This window comes from Aricia agestis, chromosome 5, assembly GCF_905147365.1.
Source record: "Aricia agestis chromosome 5, ilAriAges1.1, whole genome shotgun sequence".
NCBI lineage: Eukaryota > Metazoa > Arthropoda > Insecta > Lepidoptera > Lycaenidae > Aricia > Aricia agestis.
This window is the reverse complement of record NC_056410.1, coordinates 7578875-7594149: the sequence shown is the minus strand read 5'-3', so window position 1 is coordinate 7594149 and position 15275 is coordinate 7578875. Positions and strand designations below refer to the sequence as shown.

At 36.6% G+C, this 15275-nt stretch overlaps 1 protein-coding gene across 1 annotated transcript in view; it reads left to right on the top strand.

Annotated features, from left to right (window-relative positions):
• Positions 1-15275, top strand: part of LOC121727059 (alkylglycerol monooxygenase-like) — a 53162-nt gene that overhangs the window by 8711 nt on the left and 29176 nt on the right. Inside the window, exons 2-3 of the mRNA XM_042114735.1 lie at positions 6353-6515; positions 8587-8714. Coding sequence (XP_041970669.1) covers positions 6360-6515; positions 8587-8714 — 284 coding nt within the window. The 5' untranslated portion in view covers positions 6353-6359. The remainder of the gene's footprint in view (positions 1-6352; positions 6516-8586; positions 8715-15275) is intronic.

The window sequence follows — 15275 nt, the reverse complement described above, 5'->3', positions numbered from 1 at the left end:
AATCCGCATCGTTCTTTTTCACCTGGCAATTGAAAGGCGGGCGTGAGTTTGAAGAGAGAACGACGATGTTTGATTTTTGGAGTTAGTCGCCCTCTTAAGAGCGTTAACTCCGATTTTCGATCGTAATTCTCACCCTAACTAGTAGACAGGCAGACTGGCCATGATTATGGATTATTTTTGAATATGAATTTGAATATAGAAGATATGGACTTGGACAGCATGAGTTTTCAAAAGGACGGCGCCACAAGCCACACAGCACACGTTATAATCGATTTATTATCGGTGGCCATATGAGCAAAGTCGAGTTCCATTTAATAATGTTTTCATTGTACTTCAATCCGATACTAAAATTTTTGAAATAGGTATCTCAAACGGTTTTAATTTTATTAAAAAAAGTTGTAAAGTCCATAATATTGGAAAACCCCTTATTAATTATCATTGTAAAATACGCACGAGATCGCGACATACAAATATTTAAAAAAAATCCTGTATTAGGAATCTAGGTGTAATTTTTTGTTACCAGGCGGCGGCGGCCACCTGTCGGCTTCGGTCGATATGTCGCAGCCGACTGGTTTAAATGATTGAATGGCGTTGTTCAGTCAAAGGGCTAGCTGTTTGATTGAACGGCTATTTAAACGGCTGCGACAGATACACCAATATCGGTAAAAATGAAACCTATAGCCAAGTTAGAACGTGGATCGGACGAAGCCACCTTTACAATTCCTTGCGTAGTCTATGCTTCTGTCTGCTTTTATGCTAAGCAGTGGCAAAGGCCCAGGGTTAATACTAATAAAAACATAATATAGTTTTATAAATTAAGTACTTTATATAGTATATCAATAGCCTCTGCTAAATTTATGTAAAATAATTATATAATTAAGTAATTGGACTACGATATGTAGTCCAATTACTTTTATTTATAGTCGAGTTAGAAGTTAACCGTGGCACCGATGCGGCTCATAGTACTTTACCGAAGGTTTTGGAAATGACAATCTAATAGCAAATTAGGTTAGGTTTAATTAAAAGAAATACATTATCTTTCTCAAAGTACTCTAAATTACATTATTTACTACGTAACCTTATTTTTTAAATATTACGTTTCGCTATTTTTGTATACTTAAATGAAACAAATTTTATTTATAATAGTTATAACAAGCCAAGCGAATACGTATGAGATATTTTTTATATGCATGAGATATTTTACCTTGGTACAACTTTTTCAAAGCTTTTATTTATTTCCCGGCTCCTTAGTCTTCAGAAAATAAATTTTGTAACGATAAAACAATATTAGAAATTGATTTAATACAATAAATATTACTTAATGTTGCACAACATTTACTCTTAATTAAAAATAAAGATAAGAAAAGCCAAAGATCCTCGATACGGGGGGTCATGTTTAGTTTTATATTATCGGTTGAATGAACTATCTAAGCAATTACAATTTAGTGTAACTTGCAAAATTAATAACATTATTATATTATACTAGACGTTCTTCGCGGCTTCGCTCGTGTACGGCGTAAATTAGATATTTCACAGACAAATTAGTCCACAAAAATAGCCTATAATCCTTTACGTGGTCTACTTCTTACCTGTGCCAAAAAACATTAAAATTGCTCCAGAAGTTCGTGGGATAAGTTCAAATAATTTCTCCCGTTTTTTCCACATTTTCCTCTATTTCTTCGCTCCTATTAGTCTTAGCGTGATAAAATATAGGCTTCCTCGATAAAATATGGACTATCTAACACTGAAAGAATTTTTCAAATCGGCAGTAGTTCCTGACATTAGCGTGTTCAAATGAGCCCTTTTAAATAATTTCTCCCGTTTTTTTCCACATTTTCCTCAGAAATCAGAATTATAATATTAGTATAGATTGTTTAGAATTTGAGAAGATTGCCTCATATCTTTCCATCTATTATGATCTATAGTTGGGCAACTGAAAGAAAACCGGCCATGGACCTTAAACAATTTAAAACAAAATATGAATAATTATTTTCCACATAATATTGAAAGTTCAATTAACTTACACTTAGGTTTAAAATAATATGTATTACAATTTACAATATTAAACAAAGTCGTATTATTACAGTAAAGTGAGCAAATGTGGGCTAGTACTTTATTATGGGCTAGCGAAACTTCTCGAAAACCTACAATCAAAAGACATCGCATTTATTCTCTTTGACACCGCAATTACTCATTTTCGAAAGTAACTCGTGCGCTGTCGCTAGTTTTGGCCATACTTATATTGCTGCTGTCGAAAAAATTTCGGTGGTACAAATCAATGAGTTATTTAAATAATAAAAATTTTTTGTGAATTATACTGTTATTGCTTTTTGTAGACCACAAGTTTAATTTTACGGTTTTTAGTCGATTTGATGCTTTCTGTACATGATTTGTAATGTACACGATCATGATGATTTTGGTAGAAAATTTCGAATATGGGCTATGTCTGTGGTCCTATAGAAAGAAATCTAATAAATCCATAAAAGCTACTAAAGCCTAGGTTATAACTTCAACTCTAACCAAATAAGAAGAAAATAAAATAGATAATTAATATAAAATATAAGAAACCTAAGAAAAAGAAAAAAATATAGGAAATATGAAAAGTAAAGGTAAAGAAGATAATATGCAATTTGATTTAGACACTGAATCAGATGCCACTATAGCAAAAGAGGCTCCTGACACCTATAATTATTATTTTTGTACAATATATTTATAGGTTTCCATTTATAGCCCATATTTTAGTACCATGTCCATATTTAACGTCCATTTTAATTTTCTGGTTAATGCTCAAAATAATAAAATATGATAAAAATAAGAACAAAAGATGGTAATTGAGGGCTTTAAAAATAAATGCGTGATTATTTCGACGCCAAAAAATAGCTAATTTTTTAATCGCTTTTTATTTATCAGGCAAAAACAAAATGGTAGCCCATATTTGGTTACGTTCCTCTACATTAAGTACAAAATTATTAAAATGTAAAGTGATATTAAACACCTGTTTATATAAAACAATTAATTATAAAAATAAATACACCGATTCTGCTAAATTAACCTTACATTAGGGTGAAGCCAAACGTCGAGCGTAATTTTGAGACGTGAGTCGCAGAATTTGGTCGCGTAATTTATTTTTTATACAAATCATGACTTACAAAATTACGCTCATGTGAATGAAATAGGAATTTTATAAGAAACAGCAGAATTTCTGCCAACCGAAATTCTGCGACTCACAACTCACAGAATCACGCTCGTTTAGCTTCACCCTTATTCTGGCTCCAATTAGTTTTCGACTTTCAATGCAGTCTCAAATGGCATAAATTAAGATAAAATGCCAAACCAACGTCAAACGTGTATCGTGGTGTATCGGTCAAAAGTATATTTGGTCTTTCAGCGCTGCACTTTCACAGTGAACTCTCTACAAGGAACACGTACACACCCTAAAGCAGGGGTCGGCAACTAATTTTAGGTGAGGTCCGGATACTGAGGGAAAATTTTAACGAGGTCCAGAAAAAATACACTTGCCTTATGTAGCTTTAAAATATTATTTTAATTAATAAAGGTATACGCATACCTTATCTATCTATTAATTGATTCTTGATATAAAATACATTACAATATTTCGCGGTCCGAGATTCGACCTTTCGCGATCCGCAAACGGACCGCTGCCCTAAAGTATTAAGTATCACTTAGTTTTGTTACACCCTGTATAGTCAGTCGTTGTATGTTCGGATTTTGGAAGAAGATTAATAAAACACTATTTTTCTGTTTGATACTGCATTGGACTGTTTTATTGGTGGATTCAAACAGAATCAGGGCGCAGATTTAATTTAAAAGGAAACTTCAGAAATATATCGCAGCCATCTTAAACTTTTGCAATTTCAACTTTTAAATTATTCTTACACGTGTACCTACTGAAACTCCGTTTCCATAAACTAGTTATGAAGTTTTTCACGTTCTAGTTAAACTCGTATCCTTAGTGCCAGTTATCGCTGAAAATCAGCTTAACTTCTTAATGTACCGTTCGGGTGGTTTTCGAATATATGACGCGAGCGACCGCGACCGATAAAAATTCAAATAAAATGCTTTTCTATGACATACACTCTCAGAACACGAAAGTGTACCCTATAGGTATCATTTTCTACTGACATTTGTGTGGCGAACTGGCGACCCACGCTACCGCGGCGGCGGCGTAAAAGCTAGTGGCGTAGTAAAATGAAACCAATAGCCTATGTCATAAAATGGCATTTTGTTTGAATTTTTGTCGGTCGCGGTCGCTCGCGGCAAAGATCCTAAAGCCACCTTTCCAATCAACGCGGCAAGCGACCGCGACCGACAAAATTCAAATAAAATGCCTCTTTTTAATGCGGGCTCTACACATGCGGCGTAAAAGCCCGCGAAGGCAGCAAACCGCTAGTGTGGAGGGTTTCGCAGCTTCGTGTTTGCACTTCGCGGCTTCGTATTTGTACGCATCGCGTTCACGCCGCAATTCGACCGCGAGTGTAGAGCCCGCATAAGGTATAGGTTTAGCGTCACATGCCACCGCTGCTTTGTCACTGTCGTAGAGCAAAATGAAAGCCTAGCGTATGTCATGAAGTGGCATTGTATTTGGATTTTTGTCGGTCACGGTCGCTTTGCGCGACGATGGAAGACACCTTTAGGGTGAAGCGAAACGAGCGTAATTTGTGAGTTGTGAGTCGAAGAATTACGGTCGCGTAAATATCTTTTCATATAAATCATGATACAAAATTACGCTCGTGTGAATCAAACAGATTTGTATGAAACTGAATGCAGCAGAATTTCTGCCAGCCGAAATTCTGCGACTCACAACTCACAAATTACGCTCGTTTGGCTTTACCCTAAGGCTAAAGTTTAAAAAATTAATCGAGGTACAAAACTTTATATAAAATGTGAAATTAGGTACCCAGTCGCGTTATTTCCATTCACCTATTGAGTTTTAACTACAAAGGAAAGTTTCCAATTTTTTCCTACTCACTTAACTGAGTTACATACATCACATTTCGAACTTACCTATTTAAAAAATCTAATAGTATTATGATCAAAGTTACATTTCATTATTATTAAATAAAATAGCTCTAACATTTCTAACTATATATTATTATATATACAATAAGTCTTGTAAGCTTTGATAAGATATATTAAAAAATTTATAACATTTAATGACTATTATATTAAGGATTACGAATATTTTAATGTAATATTATTTAACGATTGTTTAAAGTACGGCTCTCTGGTGGGTAATTAAATTGGTACTTAATTAATAATTACTCACCAGATGATGCCTCAGTAATTTTGCCAGTTTTAGGATATGTTTCACCACTCTCTGATAAAGTGCCTAATAGGCTATTCACAACTTTTTTGACAGATTCTCCATACTTGATCTGTCAAGTTAATTGGTGGATAGCCTTATCAGGAAGTGGTGAAACAGGCCCTTAGAATTTGAGTTATCTGCGATAAATTTTATGATTCATCATCAGTGTATGCTATTATAAATGTGTGTTTGTTACCTTTTCATGATCAAACCTCTGAACCCATTTCGATGAAAAAACTTGAGCCAAAGAAAAGACACAGAATTTATTCATTGAATTTATTGCATCAGTAGTTCTATATAAGATCAATAATGTATTTCGAAACTAGAAATCAACCCTATGTCGTTAACAGGCTTAATACTGAAGTAGATCATGTTCCACATAATATTATCCTATTTCAAAGCTTAAAGCTTAACTGTGTGTGTCTAACATCGCTTTCTAAAGCACAATGGCTGCATTTGCAGGATAAGCAATATGATCAGTTATATATTTTATGTTTTAGCATAATATTATTATGTGATTTTATCGCTTTGTTCATTCGTCCCAAAAACCCATAGTTCCTTGGCAGCTCTTAAGAAATTCCCTTTACGCAACGATGCATCTTTCAATTTTCAAATCATATTTAAGACATGGGTTGCATATTATTATTCATTTTAGCAAGCATTTCAGTATATCAGTTTACTCAAAATAAAAGGAGATCGTGTTGTAAACTATGCGGTAGTCCAGTAATTCTGTTCTGTTATTTATTCGTCATTCCAATATTTTAATTATTATTTATTGACTTTGATTGGAACCAAATTGATGCTTTGATTATTATTAATACTGTCTACGTTGAAACTATTACTAATGCCGGTTTCTGAGGTTTTTGACAGAAGTTTACCATTTAGTTTTGACTAGCATTGTTGATTGGTTGTTTTTGATGCAAGCCAATCCTAAGCGATAGTGAATAGATATTATACTCAAGAAGACAACACAATACTGACAATAATAGGCGTAATTAGATACTAATAAGTATTTATTTATTTCAGAACCAAGATGGCGGCTGACGTCGTCTTCTCCAACGACACAGGACATGCATACTCCGACTTCGTCACACAACAGCTGAGAGGAGTAGGAAGAATGTTCTACCTACACTCACCGAAAGAACAGCTGTATGAGAAACCAGAGGATGTTCCTAATTTCTTTAGACAGGTAATTGTTTGATAACTGCCGAAATGATTCACAATTCATCTAAAATGAGGAAAAACTATCTAAGAAAATCTTTTTTGTATAATCGTTTTTAAATAAACGCAAAAAGAACATTTAATTTAAGAATTCTGAAAAAAAATTCTTACCAGCCCCCGTAGACAAGTGGCAAAACGCTTACGCTAACGTTAACGCTAGCGCTACAAAATGTATGGATTTGACATTAGTATTCGCTAGCGAAGCGATGACTTATGTCAAATCGCATACATTTTGTAGCGCTTGCGTTAGCGCTTTGCCACTTGTCTACAGGCCCTGATAATACGGTAAAAAAATTCTATTATACTGTAATAACGTTTTGTCGTAAGACCAAACCAATAGCTATTAGTACTTTTGCTATTATTCAATTTAGAAAATAGGATACCTTCGTGTAACAAAAGAAATAAACTGGCTTCATTGTTAGAAAACAAAAGCTGAGTATATTCCATCAATCAACCTGATGGACGATTTCACTCAACAATTCATGTCTGTATGTCAGCTATAAATACATGAGTAAACATTTATACTAGATACAGCAGAATTGTTTGCGTTAGGTGTATTCCAGTGTTTGTCTTTACTATCTAACAATTCCATGACTGAGATATTAATGTGTATACATTCTACTATGATAATCCATACTAATATTATAAATGCGAAAGTGTCTCTGTCTGTCTGTCTCGCTTTCACGCCAAAACTACTGAACCGATTGCAATGAAATTTTGTACACAGTTATTCTAGAGTCTGAGAAAGGACATAGGCTACATTTTGATGTGGGAAAATATCATATTTCATGAAAATATCGATGAAAATAAATTCGCATTGCGCGTGGCCAGCGCTCATCCCGGGGGTCCTGGGTTCGAGTCCCGCAGGCGGAACAAAAAGTTTTCAATGTTCCTGGGTCTTGGATGCGTATTAAAATAGGTCGACGTAGGTCTGTCAACTGCCTAGGAATCAACTTCTCTGATAGTACCTACATAATATTTGTTGCATTGATATTTGTTTATTAATTATGATTATACGTTACAAAACCTTGTCCTATTGTCTAGTTGTGTATTAACAATAAGTCAAATTATCATTTTTGTCTCAGTTAACTATTGCAATTTGCACGTATTAAGTATATTGAACTGTCGCGCAAAGCAGCGCAAAGTTGCGCACTTCATGAAAATATGACCCGAGGTTACATACTATTATATTATCATTTAAGTAGGTACTTGATCTCATTTCTTTTGATACAAACACCGAAATTAATTTTAAAGTATTTATGCATACTTTTTACATTAACAGGTAGTGTCTATACAATAATATTATTAGAAGATTATTATTAATCTTTTTACTCACAATAAATAATTTTACAATAATAAATACTTAGAGATAAAGAATGTATGTAAAACCACATACAGAATTTGAACATTATCTTAATAATACTTGTGGTTATTGTTCTAACTGATTAGGTATATAAACCACATTAGTCATTCAACATAGTGTTTGTATTATCTCAATTTTAACCTTGTAATCAAAATTATGTAACCTGAAGCCTACTTGTAAGTGTTTGCATTGACTATTAGACAATTTGCATTCGATATTTTTAAAACATAAGTAAGAAAACAAAAACGCATTGCTACGTGACATAGGCTCTTTTGAGGCCTTATATTTAAAGTTGTATAATTTTTTTCGTGGTAGAGCCATGCTTCGGCACGAATGGGCCGGCTCGACCGGAGAAATACCACGGCTCACAGAAAACCGGCGTGAAACAGCGCAACGCTGTGTTTCGCCGAGTGAGTGAGTTTACCGGCGGCCCAATTCCCTACCATTCTCTTCCCTATTCCCTTCCTTACCTCCCCTACCCTGTGATCCTATTCCCTCTTAAAAGGCCGGCAACGCACGTGCAGCTCTTTTGATGTTGCGTGTGTCCATGGGCGACGGAAGTTGATTTCCATCAGGTTACCCGTTTGCTGCCTTTGTTCATAAAAAAAACCAGGTCTGCAGCTGCAGTTGACCAAATATTTTCATAGTCTAATTTTCATGTTATTTTTTTTTCCAGTCATACCCGTACTTCCTAATATTCATGATCATCGAGCACATACTACTGCGGTTTGAAGGCAAGAAGGGTATTCGTCTGAACGACGGCATCACCAGCATATCACACGGGATATTCCAGGAGTGCGGCAGGTAACAGTTATTTCCTTCTCCTTTACTAAAAACCACAAGGGCGCGCTCAGACGCGCGGATCCAGCTCGTGTATTTTGTATTTTTCCAAACGCTACAGAAAACGCACAGAAAACTCGCACGTTTGAACGCGCACAAGTTTTAAGTTAAACCTGTGAAAACAATCCGATTCCCGTGATTTTTTGTTTCGATTCGATTCGATCAATTGAGCACCAAATCGTAAGCTAATACATACAGAAGTTAGCAAATTCACTTGACAGGCAAAACCTTGTATAGGTTATCAAATGATTCTAGGCTCTATTTACGTATTATTATAAAGATAATAATAATTATTATAATATTGAATTGAAACTAAGAGGCCCTTAAATTGTTAGGTCATTGGCAAAGTAAACCTAATCTCAGTGCCAAGAAACTGTGATTTGCGCGACTACAATATGTGGACATAATATTTTCTTAAAACTACTCTGCCAAATTAATTTACGTCGTACCAAGTATGACGTAATATTTTTCGGAAAAATTCTATACAAGAGGTAAATATTTCAGCATGATTAAATATAAAATTATATAAAGATAATATAGGGTCATAAAATCTTCAGGCTCCTCTCCAGGTTAAACATGGATAGCATAGAGAAATATAATACACGGGGCAGCCATGATTGTCAATTTGTTTGCAAAGCTGTCTATAACATGAACCGATGTCGATGTCATGGTACCAGCTGCTAATGATAGTAGACAGATATTTTTGAAGTTATTTTTTTTTCAATCATAGACAAATAAGTTCGTACGTTCGCAATTGCTTGTATTGGTCCATCGCGGGCCACTGAGGAAAGGCCACAAAATAGAAATACACCTTTGCTAGACGTTGTGATAACATTTTTATTGCTGACCGTATTTTTCAATTTGTAGAGAAATCTAAATAAATTCAAAACCCGTGCCAATTCATCCATCGTTCGTCAAAGAAAAATGTGATTCCAATTTTTCACCGCAATAACTGCGTCTGACATGTCTATATTTTATGTTGATTGATATTTTTTGCGATCAATAAGCATATTTTGAACGTCGTTTTTCGATTCGATTGCTATACTTACGTCGAAGTTTAACGGCATTCATCTAAAAATTTAAAATATTCAGGAATCCATAAGCTGATTGTGGCGACAGAAATAAATTGTTATAGACGTGGGAGAGCCTTGCTGCGGCACAAATGGGCCGGCTCGACCGGAGAAATACCACGTTCTCACAGAAAACCAGCGTGAAACAGCGCATGCGCTGTGTTTCGCCGAGTGAGTGAGTTTACCGGAAGCCCAATCCCCTACCCTATTCCCTTCCCTACCCTCCCCTATTACCCTATTCCCTCTTAAAAGGCCGGCAACGCACCTGCAGCTCTTCTGATGCTGCGAGTGTCCATGGGCGACGGAAGTTGCTTTCCATCAGGTGACCCGTTTGCTCGTATGCCCCCTTATTTCATTTAAAAAAATTGTTTTCTAAATATGATAGAGATGCTACTTAACAACAATTTTAAATCGTGTTACGTTTCGGTTCGTTAGTATAAATTAAAGTCAACCTATTTCATAATCAAGATTTTACAAATACACTATTTTGCAACGTCTTGATAATAAAGACTAAAGTACCCACTTATTGGTATAAAACATCATTTTGTAGAGTCTGTCTGGAGCTGTGCCAATGATAATGTTCTTTGTACTTAGTTCAGCGTTCATATCTTAGACCTTAGTGTGAAGTAGCCTTTACATCAGTACAGCAAGTTTATAAATAGGTTGGACCAAATCCGATAAGTAGGTGTATAAACGATTTTTTTTAAATGTAGTAAGGCAGTAGGCACAATATAGCCTAGAATACTGACGCACTTTCGCCTAAGTACATGTGATATTATCGTTGCAATATTTTCATGAACGGGCGACCATCACCTAGCTAGACTAGACTATCCCACTCAGAACTCGTCCTAGTCGCCAATGTGACAAGGCCCTTACATATTGAATAGCAAATTCATAAACTAAAATGTCTAGGTATAATCAATCATGTATGAATTAATGTAAAAAATTCATTAACGTGGCATAGTGTCAAGATTGTCATTGTCACTGATTGCATATTGATCGATGGTTAATGATCACAAAAACATTATTACTAACACTAACAAGTAACAACACACATCCACATTGTTTAGGTAATATTACTACGAATAATAAAAACTAAGGAAACGTAACTCCTAAACTTCAATCGTTTTGAATTTAGTTCTCAAGGTTCTTTTGGCAGACTCATAATATGGCAATAGCTACGAAACACTACAATATTCAAGTTTTTTTTTTATGAAATAAGGGGACAAACGAGCAAACGGGTCACCTGATGGAAAGCAACTTCCGTCGCCCATGGACACTCGCAGCATCTGAAGAGCTGCATGTGCGTTGCCGGCCTTTTAAGAGGGAATAGGGTAATAGGGGAGGGTAGGGAAGGGAAGAGAATAGGGGAGGGTAGGAAAGGGAATAGGGTAGGGGATTGGGCCTCCGGTAAACTCACTCACTCGGCGAAACACAGCGCAAGCGCTGTTTCACGCCGGTTTTCTGTGAGAACGTGGTATTTATCCGGTCGAGCCGGCCCAATCGTGCCAAAGTATGGCTCGGCACAAAAAAAGTTGACAAAATAAAGCCGTTGACATAATATATGATTTTCACTTCTATGTTGCATGTATTCGGGTCTCTTTTTGCATAAAGTATGCATGTATTCGGGTCACATTTTGTAGAATCGGGACAAATTTTTTGACACAGTTACTCTTCCTTAGTTTTTATTATTCGTAGGGCTAATATAACGATGTCGCTTAGAAAACCGACCTTTTTATCGCTAATGAAACCGACTTTTTCCGTAGAAATAAATATTATGAACTATTTGTTGATGTTTGCGCAGACATATTCCGTGATAAAAAGTATCCTACGTCCTCTCCCGGCACTCAGAGTATCTCCATAGCAAACAGCATTATCGGTTCGGCGTTTTAAGCTTGAACAGGTAACAGACAGACAGACAAACGGACAGACAGTCAGATATATTTTATATATATTAGTATGTTGTAATATAATATTGGCACTCTCGGATGCCCTACGCGAGTTAATTACTGAAAGTTTCAGTCACCGTAAATCTATATTAACTTGAATGTTTTGTGTTTATTAGTGAAATTGTTCAGTCTTTAGTAATAAAGGGTAGCTACTACAAATAATATTATTCGTACGGTATATATATTTGTAATATGACAATCATAATAGCAATCTTGTGATTGGTTTACTTGGTTTTATATTGTGGACTTAAGAGCCTCCCCCATTCTACTAGCTAAGCGGTTGTTTCTGGAAATATGACAAAATTCACGGGAGTAGGAAATATGCTGAATTTTAAAAGAAAACTATCGCGGCTAAGAAGACTTCAAAAGTTTTTGAGTAATAGTCGATCAACTAAAAAAATGTATTCGGCGAAGTGCAAAGGAACTTTTCGTTCAAATTATTTTGAACGTAACTGAGATGATGTTGTGAGTAGTGTGGAACACGTTATAAATGTACGTTTCATTGACCATACAAAAAATATCAAAAACAAGCGGTACTACGGAGCCCTATATTGCGCGTGTCCCGACACGCACTTGGCCGGTTTTAAATTGTATATCAGCTTACAAGTATAACATACAGAGTACAGAGGGTTTGATCGCGTCTGTCAGACCAATATTATCTCGCTTGAGCCTGTGCTTGAGCGAAGAAATTGCGGGCAACAATTTGTGTATCACCCCCCAGCTAAGGCTTCCTACGGTAGGAAGCCTTAGATACAATTGCAGTAACTGCAATTGTATCTGCCGTTCGTCTGTAAGAAGCCTGATGATAGTTAGACTAGTAGATATTTTAGAAGTGAACATGTTATATTTCTTCCAGGATCAACAAAATATTAAATATTTTGAACGATTACGAACGGCAGATACAATTGCAGTTACTGCAATTGTATCTAAGGCTTCTCACTGTAGGAAGCCTTAGCTGGGGACTTCCAGGATCAACAAAATATTAAATAGTAAATCTGGCTTCTCACGGCGTGTGATATCACAAGCCGCGCCGCGCCGAGCCAGCTATTACGAGCGAGCACGAGCCACCCCTTCTCACGGCGCGTCATATCACAACTCACAAGCCGCGCCACGCTGACAAACATTCAAGTAAAATTAAACTTTATTGACATGATAATAGATATCATTTTGCTCTAAGTCACTACGTTAAATAAGTAAATTTTAATGAAATGCAACTTTATTCACTAGGCAATTAGGTTGCATTTCAATCTATGCCGCTAATTTTATTATATTAAGTTTAATTTCTTTATTTTGATAGCAGATGCCGCTGCTTGGCGGCTACATCGCGCTATAGCTAGCACGAAGATATTTGAAATAGGTATAAGGTGATTAACTAGTATGAAGTAATTCCATTCACACTCACTCTTGGTGTTGTAGAATTATCATGCCAGAGCGATTTTAGTCCCAGGGTAGCCGTACACACGGATTTCGTGATGTTGTGCTCGAACAGAAGCGTCATTCTTCCACCAGTACGAGTGGAAACATAATAATTATTATTATTGTGAATTATAAAAGTAGTCTAGCATCACGGGGAACTGGGAAGGTTTTGAGCAATAATTATTATTGTTCGGAATCGTACATCCTGCAAGCTTTCGTCATCATTCCACGCGAAAAACATACCATCATCAATCCTCATCACCTTGGTGAGTGGCAGTCTTCCACCGTGCATTTTTTGCGTAACATCCTGCCATGCACTGTAAAACTCAGGAATGAACTGCCACCAGTATTTGAGGACCAATACACGCCATAGGAAATTAGGCCCAGCCCCCAGGGTATCCCACCCTGGGACTTAAATCCCTCTGGCGTGATAATTCTACAACACCAAGAATGAGTGTAAGTGAAAAGAGTTTCATATTAGTTAATCACCTATAATAAAAATCTTCGTGCTAGGCGTCTGTTATCAAATAAATGAATTACACTTAATTTAACAAAATTAGCCGCATAGATTGAAATGCAACCTAATTGCCTAGTGAATAAAGTTGCATTTCATTAAAATGTACTTATTTAACGTAGTGACTTAAAGCAAAATGATATCTATTTTCGTGTTAATAAAGTTTCATTTTACTTGAATTTTTGTCGGCGTGGCGCGGCTTGTGATATCACGCGCCGTGAGAAGGGGTGGCTCGTGCTCGCCTGTTTGCTCAAGCCGCGCCTTTGAAGTTACCGACTTTAATCGGGACGCGCCTGCACGAGTCGCGCCGCGCGCGTGGCTCGAGCGGGCGCGGCGCGGCTCGTGGTAGCACGCGCCGTGAGAACGCAACCACGCCACTTTCTTCGGGCGCGTGATATTAAACGCGCCTGCTCGAGCCAGCCCGAGTCACCCCTTCACACGGCGCGTGGCTCGAGCGGGCGCGGCGCGGCTCGTGGTAGCACGCGCCGTGAGAAGGCACCATAAGACGAGTCGAACGTCAACGTCATATTAACGAACGCTTATGTCAATTCCATACATTTTCATCGGCGATTCTATAACGAAGCGAAAACGAAAAGATTTTGGCTCACCCCCCTGGTACCATGATGTGGCGATGTTACACGACATTACGATAATGTGGCGGCGGTCAGATGTGTTTGAATAGTGTGTGTTGAAGCGGAACAACGATGTAACGCGTCATTAAGTCAATACTCAATACAATTAAGGGGGCGTCGACAAATTACGTAAGGTGTTTAAGGGGGGGAGGGGGTCGAGTCAAATCTCATCTAATCTCACGTTGGAGAGAGGGGTTTCAGCAAATTTCAGGTAATTTTTTTCTCATTGTTACAAAAAAAAATACCATTTTGGTCAATTTCATCATTGTGCTTATGATTCGATTCGATTCAAAATCGTAATCGTAATACAATTAAAATCATTCACAAATTCGTTCGAAAGAAAATCATTTCATTCACACTTTGACGTTTAATACAATATCTACCAACAATCCAGCATCTACTGACGGTCAAACAATCCAACGTGTTTACGTAAAAAAACAGTAAGAAACCCACATTTTGAAAAATGTCACGTGAGATTGGGGGATGGGGGAGGGGGACTGAATAAAATCTCACGAAATCTCACCAGGGGGGGGGGGGGGTCAGAAAATTAAAAAAAAACACCTCACGTAATTTGTGGACACCCCCTAAGTATCTGATATGTAGTGGCTTTCAAGATGCAGAAAGTAATACATTGACTAAATGACCCATGAACTTCGTATCACATACTTAACTCCTTTTTCTGAAAATATTAATTACAAACCTTATTGGACTTCCACAAAATAAATATACTACATATTGCCGAATCGGTTCAGCCGTTCTCGACTTTTAGCAAGGCAAACAAAATTGAAATTTACTTTTATTGATATAGATATTAGATAATACAGTCGTATCTACGTACCCTCCATCCGTGAACTCATATTTGGAAATGGTTTCTATTATATTCTATGATATTTTCTATTCGAGTCGCTTGACGAATTTTAACGCGTGAGATGTTACTATTGATT